The sequence below is a fragment of the Chionomys nivalis genome, chromosome 19 (genome assembly GCF_950005125.1).
Source record: "Chionomys nivalis chromosome 19, mChiNiv1.1, whole genome shotgun sequence".
Lineage (NCBI taxonomy): Eukaryota > Metazoa > Chordata > Mammalia > Rodentia > Cricetidae > Chionomys > Chionomys nivalis.
In genome coordinates, this window is record NC_080104.1 from 31,892,841 (window position 1) to 31,916,535 (window position 23,695).

At 45.2% G+C, this 23,695-nt stretch overlaps 1 protein-coding gene across 1 annotated transcript in view; it reads left to right on the forward strand.

Annotated features, from left to right (window-relative positions):
- The window catches only part of Vwa3b (von Willebrand factor A domain containing 3B), a 156,790-nt gene that overhangs the window by 93,513 nt on the left and 39,582 nt on the right, over positions 1–23,695 (forward strand). Inside the window, exons 12-18 of the mRNA XM_057751290.1 lie at positions 632–730; positions 5,086–5,265; positions 11,478–11,608; positions 13,865–14,022; positions 18,029–18,142; positions 19,826–19,913; positions 20,008–20,164. Of these exons, the coding sequence (XP_057607273.1) occupies positions 632–730; positions 5,086–5,265; positions 11,478–11,608; positions 13,865–14,022; positions 18,029–18,142; positions 19,826–19,913; positions 20,008–20,164 (927 nt within the window). The remainder of the gene's footprint in view (positions 1–631; positions 731–5,085; positions 5,266–11,477; positions 11,609–13,864; positions 14,023–18,028; positions 18,143–19,825; positions 19,914–20,007; positions 20,165–23,695) is intronic.

The following is a 23,695-nucleotide window of genomic DNA, read 5'->3' on the forward strand; positions in this document are numbered from 1 at the left end:
GCTTGATTGACTCCCAGGGGTATGGAACCCATAGATCCAGGCTGCCTGCTATGTCCATTATTTTCATCATACACAAAGCAGAGCATCAGGACCCCATGCATTCACATAAGATCCAATAATATGTTGTGCGATTTAAGGTCAGTGTTCTACCCTAACCTTTGTAGGTTGGATTTATGCTAGAAACATTCGTGTGTTCATCATTAGGCCAGTTATAAGGCCACACTCGAGTTTGCCAAATTCTGGGTGGCACAAATAAATCCTGAGTTGAAACGAACATGATCCCAACCGGGATGCATTCAGGCGGCTTGATCCAGCTCTGCTGACAGCAAAGCCAGCCTTGAGTGAGTATCTCACACAAAAACACAGACGAAAATTGCATTAAGACCCCAGTTGTCAAGACAGGAAACCCACAGCCTTGGCTCATAGCAGTCCTTGAACTACCTGGCTAGTGACTCTGATGGCACACCTGGGAATTTGGTTTTGGAAATCCCTGGTCTTAAGTCATTTTCTCAATGAAATTTTGTCTCTTATTTCAGATGCCTTTTTGCCCCCCCCCCACCCGCACTGAGCAGAGAATACACTTCACTTGTTTTTGCAAACTGTTTTGACTGCCTCTTTTCTTCCCCTATAGGCTGGAAGTTCCACAAATACCCTGAACGCCCTGAAAATTGCTTTTGCCGACAAAGAAACAGAAACCATGTACCTTTTGACGGATGGGAGACCCGATCAGGTACTCACTAAAAGACTAATGAATACCAGTTGAAGAATGTCGTGGGAAGGGAATGCCGACAGGGTGAACAAGACCTTTCTAGGGGACATCACGAGGCAGAGAAGCTGATCTTGGTGGCTCAAACCTGTCATCCTACTTACATAGGAGGCCGGGGCAGGAGAATGACAAGTTCAACAGTTGCTTGGTTATAGAACGAGTTCGAGACCAGCATAAGCAACTTAGCAAGACCCCCGTCTCAAAATTTTGTTAAGGGTATATAGCTCAGGGTTGAGTATTTGCCTAAGCATTCAGGAGGCTCTAGCTTCAATATCCAGAGCCCCCAGCACCACCCCAACAAGAGATATCGAGAGGTATGTCTCTGGCATAGGGAAGCAGAACTGAGGTAAGACAAGACACCAAGGGATAACCGTGTCTTCTACAACTGAGGAACATTTATGGGCATTGTGACGGTGGTGAATGTTTTATGTTCAGTGTGACCCATATTCACAGGCCTGGAGGCCACTCCAGGGTAGGAGACGCTGCATTCCACTGCACCCTGGCTTATGTTTTATGACAAAGGAGGACCGCCGAGACTGCCTTCCATTTCTTTCCTTTGAGGACTCAATCTAAACATGTCACCGGGCCGCGCCCTTGGTTCTATCCCTAATTTTAGCTTCACCCTCACTTAAACAAAAACAGGCCTTTCAACTGAGACATTCTTGGCTTTGTTTAGCTTGCCTGGAAAATATTTGAGCCATTTTAGAAGAGTCTGTTCTGTTTCTTTCGAGTTTTGTGAATGAAAGACGAGGACTCCCAGCGTTAAGTAAATACGAGGATTTTCCAGGCCGGCACAATGTAAATTGACTGCTAAGGTGAATTAGTATCAACATGTATCCTGCCTCGGAAGATGTTTATATGTGCAGACTGCCTGTTCTAAAGTACTGTGTCAAATGACTCAGGGATTAAATACTAAAGCCACCGGATTTTACTACTGCATTAGATTCATGGCAGAGAAGTGGCATTTCAGGGAAATTGAATTTGGAAGGCTTTCCCTGTCAACTTCATTGCGGTTTCTATTCAGAAGCAGTCTGTCACTCTCATGTGTGTCCTGGGTGGTGCCAAGGTTTGACTGATCCTCGCCTTAGGGAAGTTTACCTTTAGGGAATGCGCTAGATGTATACAGTCTATTTTGATACAATCCAGGGGCTGAGATTGTCTGGTCTATGTCTAGCAGCACAGAAGGATGGATTTAGCTATACAAGATGGGCAGAAAACCAGGGAGGGTCCTCTAAGTAGAGGGGGACATTCGTGCTGTGTCTGGAAAGAAGAGAAAGAACTTTCTGAACAGAGGAAGCCAAATTGTCCTATGGGAGGTACAGAAGGGTGGGCATAGGGTCATGCTTAGAGAAACAGTCAGGGCATGACAGAAGTATGCACTGTTTGTTGCAGGGATGTTGTACGGGTTAGAAGGTCACCACAGTGGGGGACCTTCCATAGGAACAGAACTTATCACCCCTCCCTAGTTTGGAAGCATGACGCCCCGATAATGCCAGGGACAAGCCAGCTATGCCAGAGCTTCTGCTGGGACCTTGATGAGGGCCTGTAAGCAGTGTCCGCTGGCAGCAGGAGAACTGGGGAGGAAGGGACTTCCTTTAGAGTCAGTGGGACTTGGTACCCAGCTTGGTAGCAGGCAGTGGGGGAGAGGAGAAGGCAGAGGAGGTTAGTAAGGGGTTAACTGCTTTCTGGCTCATCGTGATATTACTAACCCAAGCAAAGTTTCAATTAAGAGCAGACAGGGTTGGGGTTCTGGTGAGCATATTGTTTGTATACTTGGGCTACATGGATGCCCAGAAGCCCCAAGAAATACGAGCATGGTTCAGTAGCTCAGGGATTCCCACAGCATAGCCTTCCAGGAAATCTCACATCAGTATATCCAAAATAATTCATGTAGCTTTCTAAAGACGAGTAGCTTTCCTGAGAGAGACTGCGGTTTATTTGAACAAAGCACTGAGGAGGTAGGTGATGGTCAGAGTCCCAAGAATGACGATTACCCAAAACCTAATCTATAAATGCATCAAAGTGTTTGGTGTTCGTGTTTACCTTTTCACACGTGAATCTCTTCAGAAGATTCTGTCAACAAAGCAAATGGATATCAGATATTTGTGTTCTGTGTAAAATATATTAAGGAGCCCCACCAAGCCTCCATGGTTTCAGTAGTGATAACAAGTTTAAGCTAACACTGGCCCAAGAGCCCCGGGCTCTATCAGGACATTCTTCCTATGAGTTTAGCTGGAGGTGGGGGGGGGGGTTGGGGATGGAAATGGGATAGGTTCATTCTCGTTTGTCAGTTTCCACCCCCTTTGAGGAAGCTCACTGTGTAGGGCCAGTGCGATTCAGAATGCTCAGCAGTGTTTCCTTATTGGATGACCACATGGACAATCTAGATCCACCGGCACCCACTTACCGTTCGTTTCACAGTCAGGCCAGCATTAGAAGGTGACACACTCTAAAATTTGTCATGTTCCAAGAATTCTAGAAATGTCAGTCTTCATTAAGGTAAAAAGAGTCCCATTACACAGTTGTACTGTGGTGGGCGTGGGCAAAGTCTAGTCCAGCTCTGACTGTGGTTATTTTAGGACTCTTTCAAAGTCAAAGTCTTTCCAAGTGGACGTGACGAATACTTTTGCATCCTTCTAAGATGAGAATAATGGATAAAGCCTAGCACAGGCCCTATGGAGTCTAAGGATGGGGAAGACACCGGTAGCAAGGAAATCCAGGGTCCCACTTTCCTGCCGCTGCCCTGGGCTGATGATGGAGAGTTAGCTGCACACCTTGCTCAGCCTTCTCTGAGGGACTGGAGAGAGCTGGCGGCCTCTATGAGGAACCCAGGAGAGAGTCCCTGGGATGAGAAAAGCTTCCTCATGCTTCCACAGGAGTGTGAGAGGTTGTGGCTCCCCCACTCCACAGCCCAGAGAACCCTGTCAGGAAGTCTCTGTGGAGAGTCAGAGCAAGCTCTGTTCTAGGAAGAGCTTGATGCCGACCTTCAGAGTCTTCCTCTGCGGTGTTCTGAGGGTGTAAACCAGCTGAGGCAGTTTCGAGCAGGTACACGATAGGAATGGCTGTTGCATTGCGTGGAGTTTGCTTTCCATTCTAGGGCATGCCATCCCTCTCCCCAGCTCTCTAGTGCCACAGGGGGGTGCTGGAACACCGTGCGGGTTTAGTATGGTGGGGGTCTGGGGCTGGGTTCAGGTGGTGGGCTATCTTGCTTTAATGTGCTCTTTAACGGGATAGAATAGCTTACAGGTGGAAACCTGGATTAGGAACTGACCCAACACTGTCCATCAGAGCATTCTTAAGAGTCTTTCAGCTGGCTTTCCTCATCTGTAGTTTAAAGCTAGTCCTCCTTCCTCGCAGGGTTGTCCTGAGAAAACAAATGATACAGTATTTCCATAAATGAACTCCATAAATATTGACTGAGTACCAGGGCTTCTCTTCTCCGTCTGAAGCTACAAGAGTGAGCAAGATGGACAAGGGGCTGACCTTCGATGAAGCTTTTAGTGGAAGGAGAACTTCTGGGTCTCATTAGTCAGAACAGGGTGGTTTCACCACTCCTAACTGTGAATAGTAGATTTTACTGTCTTATTATTGATGATTTTTATGCTTTTTTTTTAGCTGACAATATTACTATCATGGAAAGAAACCCGGTGTTTCTATAGTTTAAAATGACAAGAGGAATGATAGTGGGGGGGGGGGCGTCATTCCTTTCAAAGCTACCCCACAAGATGCTCAGAAGGAGTACCTGGTGGTTTTAAGGAGGAACCAGGAACTTAAGCCCTAAACGAAGTCCCCAGTGCATGGACAGACGTCTAACAAGGGGGTCTTCCTTATTTCTCTCTCTATCTCTGACAAGCAAATCGCCTACAACATGGCAAAAGCTGAAATTACTCTTTTGGTAGAGATGTTTGAAATCCAAACTGGGAAACCAGCACTCACTATGTGGGATCCCAGTGACCGATGTACATGGGGCTCCATACTAGTACTCCTTGTAGTCCAGACCACAGCCCAGCTGGCATGGCCTCCATGCGTAGGTATGTTTCAGGTTGAGGTGATTCTGTTAGACAAACATTTTTCCTAAGTTTCTTTTCCTACCACAGAGTGAGAGTTCAGAGGGCCAAGACCATGGCCTTTGGGTCCCCATGCTCTTTAGTAGGTGGTTTGCATATGGAGTGAACTAACACATAGACAAAAGGTCGCTCACTGTGTAAGCAATTCCAGTCTCAGAATCTGACTGCCTATGGCAAATACTAAGAGTGTGTCATGTGATACCATTTTCTTTCTCTTCTACCCTTCCCCATTTCCCTTATTTGTCATTTCAGCCACCAGAAATGGTGATGGACCACGTCAAACTTTTCCAGAATATTCCTATCTATGCCATCTCCTTCAATTACAACGATGAGGTTGCGAATGAGTTCTTGAAGGAGCTGGCCTCTGTGACTGGAGGAGAGTTCCGTGCTTATAATTTTGGCTGCAAGGATCTCATCCCCCAGGATACTCAGGTGGGAACTTGGTGCACTGAGGAAGATGGTCCGTGCATTCATGTGAGTCTCAGAGATCAGGGGCAGCCCCCAATTTGGGAAAACGGCAGCCATATACAAAACTGTTAAGCAGCTGGTGCATTGAAATGCACCAGTGTTTCTTCAAAGTGGCCCAAGGATCTCAGGATACTTGTGATGATGTGGACCTTGTGGTTAATGGGTACAAGCCAGGAAGTCCTATAGATACAATGACCTCAGGATCTTAATATATTTTGTTTTTCTCTATTTTTTGTGATAGGAAGTTTCAAATATACACAAAAATATGAAGGTCTATGGATCTAGTTTAATCACCACTCTGTTGCCTGAGTTTTCTGTTCCACCTGGTCCCCCGACTGTTTAATTCCAAGAAATCACACAGAGGTCTACATTAGTTATAAACTGATTGGCCCACTAGCTCAGGCTTCTTATTAACTCTTATAACTTATATTAGCCCATTATTCTTGCCTATGTTAGCCACATGGCTTGGTACCTTATTCGGCAAGGCAGTCACATCTTGCTTCTTCTGTGGCTGGGTCAGGACTGCAGAAAGAACTTTCCTCTTCCTAGAATTCTCATTGCCCCGCCTGTACTTCCTGCCTGGTCACCCCGCCTATACTTCCTGCCTGGCTACTGGCCAATCAGCATTTATTTAAAATATAATTGACGGGATACAGACCATTGTCCCACACCACCACTCAGTTCAAAATCAGGAACATTTTCTCAAAGTTCAGGGGTCTGCTTTAAAAACAAGGATCCCAGGGATCCATATGTAAAGAGTGGCTTTTTAAAAATTTTTCAAATATATATATTACTTAATGTGTATAGGTGTTTTCCTGCATGTATGTCTGTATGCCACTTACATGCCTGATACCTTTGGCGGCCAGAAGAGGGCTTCAGATGGTTGTGAGTCACCATGTGGCTGCTAAGACTTGAACCTGGGTCCTTTACAAGAACAGCCAGTGCTCTTAATCACCGGGCCGGGCCATTTCTCCAGACCATACATATAATGACTTTTAACTACTCCTGTATAAACGCACGTGTGTGAGAATCACTAAGAAAATTGCAGATGCTAAGCAGTTGCCTCCAAACTTCTCAGGGGATGTAACCATGTGACCATCTGATGAAGCAATTCACTCTGATGGGCGAGGGGCAGGGTAGTAAATGAAAGTATTCTGTAACCCCCCAGTCTTGGCCTGAGGAAGATTACTCAAGGGCTCTGCCAGAGGAATGTGGGGTTGTTGCTCTTTTGCCCTCTTGCATACCCAGGAAGAGACTTTGAACCATAGCAAGATATTATGAGCACAAACCAGAAACTGATTAACAATGAGACAGAGGAGACTACCTGAGTCTGAGGACTGAACCAGGCAGAGGATTGGGGGGAGCTGTGCTCTGAGTTCCCCCAAGGCTGGGAATAGTGATGCTCTGGTCAGAGAGAATGGGAAACCCCGTCCTCCTGTAGGTACTTGTAGAGTACATAGAATGGCCATGCTCCCTCAGTAGAAATCTGAAGGCTTGGAAGGATGAAATTGTTTCCAAGTAACTTAACCACATGCATTGTTGAACAGCTCCTCCAGATAATAATAGGGAAACCAAAATATCTACATTGTCTGGAAACCAATCAAATATTATCAGGCATACAGAACAGCAGGAAAACTACCCATAATGAAAGGGGAAAGCACTGTAGCTAATGTTTGTATGTGTGTGTGTGTGTGTGTGCGTGTGTGTGTGTGTGTGTGTGTGTGTGTGTGAAGCTGTACTGATGCAGACAGCATGGCTTTGGTGGAGGAACAGCTACATAGACCATGAGAACAGTTGCAGGAATACCCAGAGAGCTCCTCCTGACTGCTTTTAGACAGAGACTCAGAACAGTTCAGAGAAGGAAAGATCACCTTTTCGACAAAGAATTGGAACAGCTGACCCACCTCGAGCAAAATGAGGAACCTCAACCTAAATGCTAGTCTTTGTGCACATATAGATAGATCATGCACATGCAAAGTAGACCATGGGCTTGAATATAAAACACAAAATTATAAAAGTTCTAGAAAGAAGCTAGGCCTTGTGACACAGGCCTATAATCACAGCTTCTCAGAGGCTGAACCAGGGGGATCAGAAGTTCCAGATTTACCTGGGTTATATTTAGTCCAAGACCACTGTGCTGGCTAGGGTTTTTCTGTTTGTTTGTGTTTGTTGTTGGTTTTATGCCAATCCACATAATCCAGAGTCATCTGGGAGGAGGAACCCAAACTTTCTTCCCAGATGGAAGGGATTGCCTCCACCAGATTGGCCTACGGGCAAGCATTTTCTTGGTTAATGATGAATGTGGGATGGCCGAGTTCACTGTGGGCAGTGCCACTCCTGGACAGGTGGACTTAGGAGACATAAGAAAGCAGGCTGAATCCAGGCAGTGGTGGCACACGCCTTTAATCCCAGCAGTCAAGAGGCAGAGGCAGGCGGGTCTCTGTAAGTTCGAGACCAGCTTGGTCTATAAGAGCTAGCTCCAGGACAGGCTCCAAAGCTACAGAGAAACTCTTGTCTTGAAAAACAAAACAAAACAAACAAAACAACAAAAGAAAGAAAGAAAGAAAGAAAGAAAGAAAGAAAGAAAGAAAGAAAGAAAAAGAAAGAGGAGGGAGGGAGGAAGAGAGGGAGGAGGGAGGGAAGGAAGAAGGGAGGGAGTAGGTTGAGCAAGTCAGAGAGAGTAAGCCAGCAAGCAGGTTCCTCCATAGCCTCTGCTTCACTTCCTGCCTCCAGGTTCTTACTTAAGTCCTTCCCTGACTCCCCTCAATGAAGAACAGTGACCTATAAGACGAAATATACCCTTCTGACCCAAGTTGCTTTTGGTCAGAATGTTTTATCACTGCAACAGAAAGCAAACTAGAATAGTCAGCCTGGGAAATTTAAAGAGACCTTTAAGAGGGTCTGGGGAGGTAGAGGTCAGTGGTAGAGCGCTTGCCTAGCATGACAATATCCTGGATTCAATTCCCAGGGCCATAGAAACAAAGAGTCCACTTAAAAAACCTGCAGAACACATGCAGACATGCTACCGAAGAGGCCCCATGGGTGTGCTGAGTAAGCACGCAGAGGGACTGGGTGTCACCGGCCTTAGAGGAACACAAGCTGAACTCTGAGCATTGCCATGCCATGTCTATCCTAGTGCTGACAAGATGAGAAACCAGGCCACTAGCTCATTGTTGGTGGGAGTGTAAAATACAGACACGCTGTAAAGCAGTCTGCCATTTCTATAAATGCAAAATATTTAATTACCGTATGACCTGGTCCTTGATCTACCAGGCATGCATTTCAGAGAATGAAAGCTTATATTCATATAAAGTATAAGTAGCCCTCTATCTTCAGAAAAAAAAAATAGTTCATAGTTAAATGGTTTCCTCAAAGGTAACTCCAGAGGACTTCCCTGCTGAGCTGCACCAGACATTTAAGATGAAAGTAGTCAGCTCGAGGGCTGAAGGTACAGATCAGTGGTAGAACATTTGCTTAGCATGTGCAACGATCTGGGTTGTAGAAAGAGTCTTCTAGAACTTTGAGAAGAGGGAGCCCTTTCCCAACCCTCCTCTAAGACAAACACTAACTGATACAGAAACCTAGCTGGAAGCTGATGTTCCTCAGGTGGAAATACACAAAGCTTACAAACGAAACTGAATAAAAGTCAATACATAAAACACCCGACCTACCTGACAGTGTTGGGTTTAGCACAGAAATGCAATGTTAGGATAGCATTTTAAAAATCAGCATACAGCCGGGCGGTGGTGGCGCATGCCTTTATTCCCAGCACTTGGGAGGCAGAGGAAGGCGGATCTCTGTGAGTTCGAGACCAGCCTGGTCTTACAAGAGCTAGTTCCAGGACAGACTCCAAAACCACAGAGAAACCCTGTCTCGAAAAAAACAAAAAAACAAAACAAAACAAAAAAAAAATCAGCATACAGCACTCGGAAGGCAGAGGCAGGTGGATCTCTGTGAGCCTGGTCTACAGAGCGAGTTCCAGGACAGGCTCCAAAGCCACAGAGAAACCCTGTCTCGAAAAACCAAAAAAAAAAAAAAAAAAAAAAAACAAACAAACAAACAAACTCACCGTATCAACACGCTTATTTTTGTTTTTATTGTTTTATTTTACATGGATGAGCATTTTGCCTGTGTGTGTGTCTGTGCACCACATGCATGACTGGAGCCCTTGGAAGCCGGAGGAGGGCATTGGATCCCCTGGGACTGGATCTCAGATGTTTGTTCCTCTGGGAGAGCAGCCAGTGCTCTTAACTGCTGAGCCATCTCCCCAGTCCAATGTTGTTATTTTTATTTATCCTCTGAAAATTTCATACATGTACACATCCTCCATGATCCCCTTTGAACTCTCCCAGGGCCACTAACCTACCTCCCTCAGGACTTCATGTCTTTTTAAAAAATATTGCTAACTTTCTGAGTCCAATTAGTGCTGACCATGCATAAACAGGGCCATCTATTGGGTCATGAGCAACTATTAGCCGCCAATAGTTCCTCAGCTTATTAAAGACAAGGCAGAACTCAAGGCTGGAGAGATGACTCAGTGATTAAGAACACTTGTTCCTCTCCCAGATGACCCAGGTCAGTTCCCAGCAGCCACATGGCAACTGACCACCAACTATAACTCCAGTTTCAGGGGATCACACACCCTCTTCTGGCTTCCACAGGCACCATGTGTGCAGGTGGGACACAGACACACATGCGGGTAAGACAATCATACGTATAAAGGTTAAGTAAAAATATAGCCATTTCAATTCATACACTATAAACTTTTTGCCAGATTCAATGAACATTTCTGTGAGAATTAAATCCTCAAATACCAGGCAAGGTGTGAGGATGCTTGGTCTTGCTACTTTAATGCGTCAGAAGCAGAAGAGGCACCAGAGTGGACAGAAGACTCTGCTTATTTTCAGTCAGCATCATCATCAAGTCAAAAAATACTACAGAATACACAGTGGAGTTATGGAACTAATCATTTACTTAAACCGGATTATAAGTCATAAGAGGAAATGTACAAAAACTTTGTTTCTACCAACTAGCAAAGAACAATAGACATTTTATTTTTTAATTTTTTTCTTTTTAAATTATTTTTATTGAGCTCTACATTTTTCTTCATTCCCCTCCCTTGTTCTCCCCTCCCCTCCTACCCTCTCCCATGGTCCCCATGCTCCCAATTTACTCAGGAGATCTTGCCTTTTTCTACTTCCCATGTAGATTAGATCCATGTATGTCTTTCTTAGGGTCCTCTTTGTTATCTAGGTTCTCTGGGATTGTGAATTGTAGGCTGGTTTTTCTTTGCTTTATGTCTAAAAGTCACTTAGTGAGTACATATTATATTTATCTTTTTGGGCTTGGGTTACCTCACCCAATATGATGTTTTCTAGCTCCATCCATTTGCCTGAAAATTTCAAGATGTCGTTATTTCTTTCTACTGTGTGCACATTTTTCTTATTCATTCTTCGGTCGTGGGGGCATTTAGGTTGTTTCTAGGTTCTGGCTATGACAAACAATGCTGCTATGAACATAGCTAAGCATATGTCCTTGTGGCACAATTGAGCATCCTTTGGGTATATACCCAAAACTGATATTGCTGGGTCTTAAGGAAGGTTGTTTCCTAATTTTCTGAGAAATCGCCATACTGATATCCAAAGCGGCTATACCAGTTTGCACTCCCACCAGCAATGGAGGGGAATTCCTTTTAATCCTCTCCAGCATAAGTTGTCATCAGTGTTTTTGATCTTGGCCATTCCTACAGGTGTAAGATGGAATCTCAAAGTGAACAATGGACATTTAAAATAGATTCACTGGCAATAGCATCAGAGATTAAAAAAAGAAGGAGTGGGAAGAGGAGGAGGAAAGGAAGGAAGGAAGAAAGGAAGGGAAAGGAAGAAGAGGAGGAGGAGGAAGAGGAGGAGGAGGACGAGGAGGAGGAGGAAGGAGACCAGATTTACAAACGGGGGTAGGGTGCTTTGGGGACATGGTGAATATGCTTACCACTTTTGTCGTGACACCGTCACAAGTGTGACAGCATAAATTCTCTTTGTCATAGGTGACTAATAGACCATAAGGTCGGTTGGACATGGGATGGTGAAAGAGCCCATGAGATGCTTTAGGTTTTGCTCGGCCTGATGCAGTCTGTGTCCCAGGTGCTAGCCCGTGACTGTCCACTTCTCACTCAGCAGGATGAAGACATGAACCTTTTGATCCAGGAGATGCAACAGGGCTACAGCGACCTGGAGAAGATGCAGGAGCTTTACTCCAAGTCCTTAGTCATGGACTGGTGGTACAATGGAGAAAAGGGGGGAGGCTTCAAGTGAGTTGCCAGACCACTTCCCTTGCTTCCCCACTCTGCCTCACCCCTCCCTGCTCTCTCTGCTCCCCCAGCTCCCCACCTAACCCCCCTCTCCCCTGCCTGCCCCGCTCCTTCCCTGCTCCCACCCCCACTCTACCTCACCCCTCCCTGCTCCCTCTGCTCCCCCAGCTCCCCATCTAACCCCCTTCCCAGCCTGCCCTGCTCCCTCCACTTCCTCCCTGCTCCCCTCCCCCCCCATCTGCCCCTCCTGTGCTCCCCTTTCTGAAGGACTAGTGTAAGAAGCATGTAGTCTGATCATGTTAGGGTATTTTACAGAAAGAGAATGGTCTAGTACCTGGGCTGAGATCACATGTGCACTCTGTATTTTCTACCCAGTATAGATCCCACCACCCTCATCCCGGAGCAGTGACAGGCAGAGAGGGGTGTCTGAAGTGGAGACAGCCCAGGGCTCAACAGCCTGAGGTCTGGGCTGCAGTCTGTGAAGCACTGATAGGCACTTCACTTCCTCTCACACCTTTCCATGCCCCGGATCTGTTTCCTGATCAGTCTGTGGTCGCAGGTTGGGGAGACACCCTTCTTCAGTCTTCCTCCAGCCTGTATCGTGCTTCTGCTCGTGGTGGTATCAACAAAACCGCAACTGATCCCAACCTCAGGAAATGAGTCAAATCTTATTAATGTGACTTAAGGTTGTTTGTACAGATATTCATGCCCATCCTGCCAGGAAAATAGCTAATAGGGAGATAGCAAACGGAAAGACTGAAAATACATTTATTAGCCAGATTTTTTTTTATTCATCTAAACAAAGCCTTCCAATTAATGAATTAAGCATTAACACAGATATCAGGTGAAAATGAGCCTGCCCTATAGTGGGTTCTCTTAGAAGGAGATTGTGCAGAGCTTTGAGAATTTGGGGGAAACACCAATGTGTTTCTAAACTTCACAGATAAACTGACAATCAACTAAGCAAGCATCCCTTGAGTATAAGCTAGCTTTTCCCTTCTTTCAGCCAGCTCTTTAACTGCCTTCCTTGTTTAACAAAGAAAACCTTAGACAAAATGACCAGCTGGTGCTAGAACTTTGATTTGGTCTGGTGTCTGACTGAGCAGTGACTGCGAGGGTTTGTGTTTAGTTTCGAGGGCTGGGAGGACAGTATGCTGGATGGAGTGAGAGACTTCTCACCGCTGCAGCCTTCCCACTTTGGGCAAGCGGCTTAGCTCAAGGAGCCTCTGTTTTCCTGTCTGTAATGTGGGAAAGGGCGGTGATAGTGGTTGGGTGGATGCCTGTGGCTCACAGTAGGAACTCTGACTTAACAGAGAAAAGAGCAAAAGGTGGTGGCTCAGCCTACAGATTATTGCACTGTTTAGTTAATTGCGTTAGGAAAGTGATTTCTCCCAGTTAGATATTATCAACCACAGACTACTGTTTTGAAGTTTTCTATTAGGAAAAAAAATATATCAGCCTCCAAATATTTTATTTATTTATTTATTTATTTTAATACACCGAGGACAAACCTTGCTCGAGGAGAAATGGGTGCATGAGTCCTGGTTCCTTTCTGCTGTGGGGTGCACAGTGTGGATGTTTTCACACAAAGGACAGACCACAGGACCCCTACTGTGAGCCCCACGCATCCACATACCTGTGCTGTGGCTGCTCTTTTAAGAGCCCAGACACAAAAGTGTCTGGGCAGAGACTTGAGCTTTTCTAGATCCCTCCTGGTCTCAGAGAGTCTCTACAATCGTGTGCTGCCAATTTGGCTGGCGTGGGAAGTCTAACCTTGCACAAGAGCTTGATCAATGACACTTGGGTTAGAGAATTGGTTTGTCATAACTGGCGTATTGACTCACATTTGTCCCCACGGCAGTCCCGTGTAGTCGGTGCACAGATGAAGCTCCTGAGCGGTTGGTGACAAAACTGAAGAAACTTAGTGGCTTCAGTGAGGTCATACATCTGTGATAGGAGTCACGCTGCCCCACTCAAGGGCTGGACTTGACACTCTCTTGTGTCCATGCACCCAGGAGTATTAATGCTTAGTTTGATAATCGGAAGACTGAGTCTTGATCAATACGTTTATTTTAGCCTGCCCATTATGCTGGCCCTCTTAGTTAAAGGGGCCTCCTTTTGAGAGGGCAGCTCACTTCTTTAAGTCTGCAGTGTTCCGTGTGAATGTATTAATCTGCTTCTCTTCCTTCTTAGTGGACATTTTCTTTCACCCTCCTTTTTATTGGTCTACTTAAAAAAAAAATCTGAACTAAACAGGCATCAAAAGGAAATCTGCTCCATGGTTTCAACTCCAGAAAATTGTGCAAACTCTCAATCGGATGCTGACTCAATGGCTGTTTCACCCCTAAAAGTGTTTAAAGGACCATGGAAGGTTTTGGATGGAAAGACACAGAAAAAGAAACTCCTGCATGCAGGTACTTGTGCCCAGAATGGCGTCACTCTTGGCTGGCTTTCCTCCAGTGAGATGGACTAAAACCAAACCCACATGGGATTTCTTTTAAGACCCCAATTTAAGTATTGTTTGTTTATTTTGGTGCCTTGCTCATTCCTGGCAAACCCACCACTTCTGAACCTCTTGTGCGTGTTTTTTTTAATGAATTTTATTAAGACAATTTGCATGATATAGCATTACCCTATAGACGTCCTCCCATGGTAACATCTCATAGACAATCACAACCAGTATATTGACACTGGTAAAACCAAAAGGTTTTATTCAGATTTGTCCCAGCTATTCTTGTTTGACTAGGTTTTTATTATATGTGTAGGGATATAGGGGAATTCCATCACCATGAGGGCCCTACAGGGCCCCTTTATGGTCTCACCCACACAATTCTATACCTTCCCCTGGCCTTTGGGAATCACTATGCTTTCTTTCTAAACTGTTATATTTCAAAATATTTTAGGTACAGAATCACAGAGTTGACTGTTTTCTCACCTAGCGTGATTTTCTGTAAATGCCAAGATTTTACATGTGTTAACAGTTCATTCCTTTGTATTGATGAGTAGTCCAGGTGATATGTGTGCCACAGTTGCTTTAACCGTGCATCTGTTGATTAATCCAAACTACTTCTAAGTTCAGTTATTATAAATAAAGCAGATTATGAGCATGCATGTACAAATTGTATCCTTAAGTTTTCGTTTATTTAGGATAAATAGCCAAGAGTTTTATTGCCAAATCCCATGGTAATTCACCATTTCACTGTGAAGAAAATGACCGAACAATTTTTCCAAAACAACCATGCCATTTTGCCTGAGTGAGAGACCATTTATTTTACGTTTTCAACAGCATAATGTTTTACCATTGTTTTTTAAATCTCAGTCTTTCTGATGGTCATGCGATAGCTCACAGTGATTTTAGTTTGCTTTTCCATAGTTGCTAAAGGTGTCTTCATGCATCTCCTTGTCACTGCTATTTGCCAACTGGTTTGCATTTCTAGTGAAATGTTTGCGTGGTAAATTTTCAAATGAGTGTGCATTTCATTGGTGAGTTTTAAGAGTTCTCATATGTTCTTGATTGATGGAATAGCAGTATCACAGTGATTTCTTTAATGTTTTTATTCAAAGAATATTTCGATTATTCTAAGTTTTGATGTTTTTGTGTAAACTCTAGAATACATTTGTCCATTTCTATTATAAAACTCTCTGGGATTTCTCAGTAGTTGCATTAAATGTATGATTTCATTTGGCAGATCACCCAACTCATAAGCATGGCATTTCTCTCCATTCATTTGGGTCTTCTTTGATGTCTAACAGCAGCATTTTGTAATTTTCCACATATCCCATAAAAATACAGTAACTGGTTTTTGTTGAATCTGTAACAGTAAATACTTCACTGAAGTCAGTAGTATGAAGAGTTCTCCTTTGGGTAGATTTCCTATCATGTTCTATATGGTCACACTATATAAGTAGGGACACTTTTGTATTTCTTTCCATTTCTTCTGGCTTCATTTCACTTTCTTACCTCATTTCAGTGGCTGGAACCTCTAGTACTTTTTTGAATAAAGGTAACAGTGGTTGTCATTTTCTTTTTCCCAGTATTTGGGGGAAACAATTTTTCCCAATTAAATATGAATTCAGCTGTGCAGGTTCTCATCTATTCTTTATCAAGCTGGGAATGTGCTCCATTTAACTTTCTGGAAGGTTTTATTTTTCATCATGAATGGGTGCTGGATTTTGCTAGGTCCTTTTTCTGTGTCCATTGATATTGATTTTTCTTCTTTGGTCTATTGATGGATTGATTGCACTGTTTGTTTTCAAATATTGAAGCATCCTTGTATATTTTTTCTAGCTTGCTTTCTGTTGCTGTGACTAAACACTCTGGACAGGAGGAACTTTGGGGAAGAAAGGGTTTATTTCTCTTTATAGTTGACCACTGAGGGAGCCAAGATAGGAATTCCAGCAGGGACTTGAGGCACATCTACAGAGGAACATTGCTTGCTGCTTTACCAGGCCCATAGTTAACTAGCCTTCTCACACAGATCAACTGTATAAGGGATGTGTCACCCGTCAACAACGGGCTGGATCCTCTTACACCAACCAACAATCAAGACACCCTGTCTCTGGTGAGCCTGACTTTTGCTAGACCTGCTAGTTTATACTACTCCTAAGTGTCTTAATACCTTCTGCCTCTTTCACCGCATCACTTAGACTTCAGATCCTGGATATTGACAGGCAGGTGTGTACTAAATTTAATTTTACCTTAATGTTTAATGCAGAAGAGAAATGGCCTCTGCAGATACCTACACTCATTTAAGTATACCCAGCACATGTACATATATGCATACACACACACATGCTATATACACAAAACATACAACACACACAGCACTACATACACAACACACACACGATTAAAAATAAATATTTTTCAAAAATTCACTCTTGAATAACAAAAGGTAACAAAATATCATCAATGGAACATGGAGGGGAGTGGATGGTGTGGGGAGCAGTTACACCATTGCCAAATACAGCTTTTCACTGAGCTCTCCTCTGTGATTCATTCATCTCTTTCCCACAGACTCCATCCCCAAGAAAAGGTGTCTTTTTTGTTTTTTTTAATTCCTGGCTAAAGAAGCAGCCAAGATAGGCTCCGCCCTCTAGTTACTTAGAAAGCCAATGAGCTTCATACAGCAAGCTCCCTTATCCAGTCATGGAACTCACTGGGGTTACTATTGTGTGTGAAAGAAGAGGAAAGAAAACCTGGCCATGTGAAGATTTCTCACTCTTAATCATTCCTGCTATCTTGTGGGGAAGAGAGAGTCCAGGTTGAGAACACAGCAGGATTCATTCACCAATGCCTACTTGAAGTGTTGGGTGCTTGTACCTCCAGCTTGTAAAGAGCACAGAACACATCTACCGCCAGTGTGTTTATCAAATGTGCAAAGTAACCAAAATGTCTTGCCATTTGCGCATTATTCCTTAACGCATACAAATCAATGTCAGTATCTGATAAATGTCGTCCTTTAGTTGCAAGGACCAGTGGAGGGTACAGGGTAATGTAATGTAAATGGCCTGGCGGCAACCGCGTTAATCAACATTTGTTAAGTGACCTAACAGAGATATCTCGCCCTACACCACACAACTCTTGCAATTATGGATTATGTTGTGTTAACCTAAACACAAAGTTATCCTGGAGGGTTTAGTATGAACATACAAAATCCCTTTAAAAATGGGAGCTTTCTCTGGCTGGTAGCAGAAGAGAAAGTCAGGGAGACCCAAACGATTAGGGGAATTTCATGCATCGTGCCTGACCTAAAGATGGGGGCACACGTGGTAGGCTAAATGTACAGCATCTCCAGGGCTGAGAAAGACCCCTTGCCTGTACGGAAACCTGGACCTCAGCTCTACAACCTCAAGGAACTACACCTCCTCCTTATCTCCCTTCTCCTTCCTTTTCTTCTCTCCTCCCCCTCCTCTTATCTGAATGAGTTTGGAAGCAGATTCCTTTTCAATAGGGGAATTGAACTGAAGAATGCAATCAGTATGGTAGACCATCCTCTGAAAAATGGAAAGCTAAAGTTATGTGTGTGTGTGTGTGTGTGCGCGCACGTGTGCATGTGTGTGCATGTGTGTGCACTTATGGAGGAGACAGGTCACCTTTGGGTGTTCTTTTGCTTTGTTTTCTTGAGGCAGGTCTTTCATTGGCCTGGATCTCTCCCACCAGGCAAGCCTGGTGGATCAGCAAGCCCTAAGGAGCTGCCACATCCCCAGTGAGAGGATGACAGCCCCGCCTGGCATTTTTGCTTTCAAATGGTCTCTGGGGAAGCAAACTCAGGTTTTTGTAAGTGGAGAGCAAGCACTTCATTGACTGAGCCATGCCTCCAGCCTAAAGTTACACCAATTTAACAAAGCAGTTCTATCTAATCAAACATCTCCTTCCACTCCCAGTTCCTATAACCCCTCTCTCTGTGGTGTCAACAGAATCGACCAGAACCAGCCTACTCAGAAGCCACATAGCCACCACCAAGAGTTGCAGTTACACCAAGGACAGCTCCAGCCCCAGCAGCTGTGTCACCACTGCTCCGAGTGACAGAGGCAAGCACAAGAGGGTCCCTACCCCAGCAAGCCCCATTCATCTTCTTTTTGCCCACTGTTTGATGCCTGAAGGACACGGGTGGGATCTGTTGGGGGTAGTAAAAAAAAAAAAAAAAAAGGCCACACTTCAAGTGTTACAGATTCCTCCCACAAAGTCTGGCGTGTAAGTCAGGAATACCTACTTAAGTGCACTGCATTTTCCTAGGGCTGGATTTGGGCTACTCATGTCTGGGTGTTTGGCACACTCGTGGCTGCTCACTCGACTACCATGTCAAAAGAAATGTTTGCTACTGTGTCCTTTAATTCTGAAACTCTTGCCACCCAGTCAACCTCTCTCTGGTTCCAGCTGTCAACTTGTAAGGCTAAGTATGAGGAAGGTAGAACTTGTCCACGCAGTGACTAATTGTAAGATGACTTCTTAAAACAATAAATTGAATCCTATAGTGCACGCTCTACAGTTCAAACAGTTAGTTACTAAATCCTGTGCCCAAAACACAGTCCCTTATGTAGTGGAAGCACCTGAGTGACAGTTGTGCCCCTGCGTTAACTTGTCGTGGTTGAGTCAGACTCTGCTTCAGGGCCACTGTGTGGAGGACCTTTCAACCTAGCTTGCATGTCCTCAGCCAGCCACATGCAACCTGCTAGCTTGCATGCCCTCAGTCGGTCATGTGCAGCCTGCTAGCTTGCATGTCCTCAGTCAGCCACATGTGCAGCCCGCTAGCTTGCGTGTCCTCAGCCAGACACATGCAGCCTGCTAGCTTGCATGTCCTCAGCCAGACACATGCAGTCTGCTAGCTTGCATGCCCTCAGTCAGTCATGTGCAGCCTGCTAGCTTGCATGTCCTCAGTCAGACACATCCAGTCTGCTAACTTGCATGTCCTCAGCCAGACACATACAGCCTGCTAGCTTGCATGTCCTCAGCCAGACACATGCAGTCTGCTAGCTTGCATGTCCTCAGTCAGACACATGCAGTCTGCTAGCTTGCATGTCCTCAGCCAGACACATGCAGCCTGCTAGCTTGCATGTCCTCAGCTGCCTACATCCATCCATAAGTCCATTCATTATGGGACTTAGCACATGATGACTAGAACACGGTTTCTTAAGCATTTAACCAACGCACACCTTGCCTGCTTCCCTTCCAGCTACTGCTCAGTGAAGGACTACTCCTCTCCATTTAGAAAGCCAAGGCTATAGAAGGATATACATTTAAAACCCAAATACTAATTTCAAAATTCAAACTTAACGATTCCACAGACTCTAACAGTCTTTGGTTTCCCACACTAACCTGAAGAACTATGAAAAAAGTGTTCAGATTGAAAAATGTCGATCAAGTCCCTCCGCTAGTAGTTGTGTGTGGGGGGGGGGCTGATGCTGAACCATCGCTGGTAAATCGTAGTCTTGTTAAACGTTTTAAACATGGATTTTGAAGAAAGGGACTGCGTGTGTGTCTGAGAGAGCGCTCACCGCGTGGGTGGGAGGGGAGCGAGTGGGTAGGGCAGGGCTGTGTCTCCTGGGCTTGGGGCTCCAGTGGAAGCGGATAATGCATTTTGCCTGAAAGCCTGCTCTGGTGGCTTAAACTATGGCCTCTGAAGTGTGGGCTGCCATTAGCCCTCCATCCGCGCAAGAGAGATGGATCCTTGATGTCAGCCCCCATATATATATCGCTGCCGTCTCACTCCACAGAAATGAGCACGCTGTGCATGGATAAGCACCTAGATGACAAATTGTCTGAAAGACTCGCCAGAGATGGAAGCCACGTTACCGGCCACACGTGAGTGCCTTAATCTAAGGAGGACATTTTGTTCTGGTTTTGTTTGTGAACGCCTGAGTTGCGGGTTTTAAACTCTAGGGTCTTGTGTTCTTAGCTCTGCAGACATGTCCTCTAAAAACTGGCTCCAAACCCACAGCCTGGTGGCCAAGAAGCTCACCATCATGGATGCCTTGGCTGGGACGGTAGTGCCCCACAATGCCACCTATGTCCCCATCCTGAATAAGCATGTTGCCTCCAAGGTCTTCGATGAGGTAATGTGATGGATTGTTTGTGTGCCCCTCCCCACCCCTCCCCCGCTCCAGATGATTTTTTTATTTTCTGCTCATATAAAAAATGACCTGCTTTAATTTCTTGAGCGATTGTAGAAGAGGTCTTGGAAGAAGATGTGTGTAGAGACAGTAAATGAGGGAGAGAAGTGGGGACTCTCACTCATCCCTCCCTTCCGGGGCGGGAGGAACTGGCCTTCGCTGAGCTGGCGGTTTGCAGCCCCTGGCTGCTGTGGGGGTGTGTGGAGCTGCAGAGATGTTGAAAGCTCCCCAGAGAACGAGTGGGCATCCAGGGACCTAGGGACCAAGGACGGGGGAGGAGGGAAGGCTTTGCCAGAGAGATGAGGCCCTTTCTTTTCCCAAGTTGAATGACACTTTCTGTATTATAAAAGCCACCACAAGCAAGGAGTGAGGAGGCGTGGGGGGTGGGGGAAGGCTGGATTTGAAGTGGTCTTACTCTTGGGGAAGAAAAAGAGCCTCTAGTATGAGAGTGTGGTAGGTAGGATATATGTGGCCAAGGCCATGCATGCCCCCTTAGGTCCAGCTGGCCCTTGCTGTCTGTGAACTCTTCATCTATGGCTTCAGCCAATCTTACCTCAAAAGTTACATCTGCACTGAGCATGTACATTTCCCCATTACTTCCTACCCATGCGATATAATAGCTACTTACACATCATGTTCTTTGCCGTGGGAGTTATGAATCACTAATGACTTAAGGGACACAGGGATAGAGGGAGGATATGTGCAGAAACCCCTCCATTTCGCAGAAGGGTCTGAGAGTGTCGACAGTGGTGGCAGTATGTTCTGGAGCCAGTCCTTCCACAGCGAGGACCAGTTGTGATGGGAAGCTCCCTGTCTTCAGGGAGAGCAGTTTCTGAAACAGCGGCGCTAGAGTGGGATGTCAAACACAGAGGAGATGCGAACGTAAAGACCGAGGTCCGCTGGGAAATGCGAAGAGGCTGAAAGTTCAAGTAGCAACCCCCAGGCTTCCCAGCTCTAAAGGGAATGGCATCCCTAAAGGAACATCATGATGTTTATGGCTGGGATGCTTGGTGTCTGCCTCAGGTTGTCTAGATGGGACAGGGTGGCAAGGAGTAAGAGTGCCTGGAGCAATTTTTAAATTGGGAAAAGGTCATCAGGGAGGACAGCTTATTGTGCAATTCTGTCTTTTTTTTTTTCTATATTTGAGATTTTCCACAAGAACATCTAGTGAAAAGGCTCTAACTGGCCTTGACCTCGCTGGGGCAGGCATACTTAAAGCAGCAGACAGATCAACAACAGCCATTAGTCACATTTAAGAGTGCCCGATGGGGGGGGGCTGGAGAGATGGCTCAGTGGTTAAGAGCATTGCCTGCTCTTCCAAAGGTTCTGAGTTCAATTCCCAGCAACCACATGGTGGCTCACAACCATCTGTAATGAGGTCTGGTGCCCTCTTCTGGCCTGCAGACATACACACAGACAGAATATTGTATACATAATAAATGAATAAATAAATATATAAAAAAAAGAGTGCCTGATGGAGGTCACTGTCACCCTGCTGACTGTTGTCGTTCACCTTGGAGGTTGTGGGTGGCGCTGGTCGCCCTGTTCTTTTTGCCTCAAGGCTCCCAAGGCGAAGTGAGCAATCACTGACCTGTCTCTTCCAGGAAGTCTGGTGACATTTTCTTCAAGTTCCGTGTATTTCTTTCATTCATATATTTGGGATTTATTTGGACCAAACCTTTTTAATGACTTCCTCTTGGAAGTAGAATCTCCTTGGGCTTTTATCATCCCTCCTTGTAAGTCTTCCAATGATTTGAGATACATTGGAATGGAAAGTTCTCCAAAGCACATGTGGTAGGCTAGGGGATGCAAGCGGATGCTCAAAAGAAGAAGCCATAAGGAGAATATTTATCCCCTAACTACATTGAAATGGACCAGTGCAGAGGAGGGATGCCGGAGGCAGTGGATGACAGCCAGGAGACAGGCTTTTCCAGACACACACCCCACAGGGCAGCTGCGTGAACTTGTAGTGGTTCTGATAGCTTATATAAGACCTGTGCGAGCTCAAACCAGTCCAAACTCCAGCATCGACAGAGGAGGTGGGCACAGAACCCTACCCCTAGCTGAGGAGCTATTGGTAACTGATAGATGCTGGAAGGGGGGCGTTCTTAGTTTTCTTTAAGCGATGGCCCCTGGTAGGTAGAGCATGCTCCAGTGAATGGCCCCATACCCAAGAGTACATGGGCAACACAGTTGGACTCAATGGGCTTAGAAGACAGTGAGGGCAGGTGGGGAAGGGAGGGTTGATCTGGGAGGAGATAGAGGAGGGGCATGCATGTTACCAAATTGCATCATGTGAAACACTCAAAGAATTAATAAAAATGACATTCTGTGTAAAAGTATATGAAGTAAAAAACAGGTATAAGAAAATGTTTGTAGCATATACAATGAAGGTAGGTTATAAGAGCTACATATTAATATACTTGCTGGAGTATATATCAGTATGTGTATAAATTGGTATTTAGCCTGTATGTGCGCATGCGTGCACACACACGTATCTTCACCAAGAAGGTATATAGACATGATAAATATTTCAGTGAAAAATCTGAGATAAAAGGGAGAAAAAACAAAATGACACACAAAAATATTTAACTTTAGTAGTAACCAGATATATGAGGTAAGAAATATACAAATTTTTCTTTTTTTTTTTTTTTTTGGTTTTTCGAGACAGGGTTTCTTTGTGGCTTTGGAGCCTGTCCTGGAACTAGCTCTGTAGACCAGGCTGGTCTCGAACTCACAGAGATCCGCCTGCCTCTGCCTCCCGAGTGCTGGGATTAAAGGCGTGCGCCACCATCGCCTGGCAGAAATATACAAATTTTGAAAGCTAATTGGCTACCCCTCTCCCCATCAAACTGGAAAGGTAAGAGCCAGAGACATGGCTTGGTGGGTGAAGGCACCTGCCACTAAGGCTGGCTTTAGCAGGAAAGAGGAGAGATGCTCCTGCAAATTGTCCTCTGGCTTCTACATATGTGTGGAGAAAGTAAAGCTTTGATTGAGTTTAAGGATTTTCAAGTCTGTCTTGAGGAAAATAGGAGAGATTTTATCATGGGAAAAAGTCAACTTTGACTTTTTTGCTGCCTAAGCAAAAGGCAGTGTGGAGATGTGAGGTCGAGAAGCGGTGGCAGTCAAGAGGCAAGTCCGGACACCGATGACTCGGTGACGACACCAGGCAGAGGTGGAGGCGGATGTGAAGTCACATCAGTGGGACTGAATGGTGTGGGGCCGAGATGTCCAGAGATTCCCAAGATTTCACCCACACGAAGGCATCAGAAGCACACAGGGGGAGAAAGACCGTTTAATACACGGTCCTGGCAGGACTGGATATGCCACGCAACAGAATGAAATTAGACCAGGAGCTCTCATCCTGGAGAAACAGCAATTCAAAGTGGATCAACGTCATCCATTTAACATGTAAACCACCAGAACTGCCAGAGGAAAACGTAGGGAATGCATTTCAAGTCATAGGCACAGTCA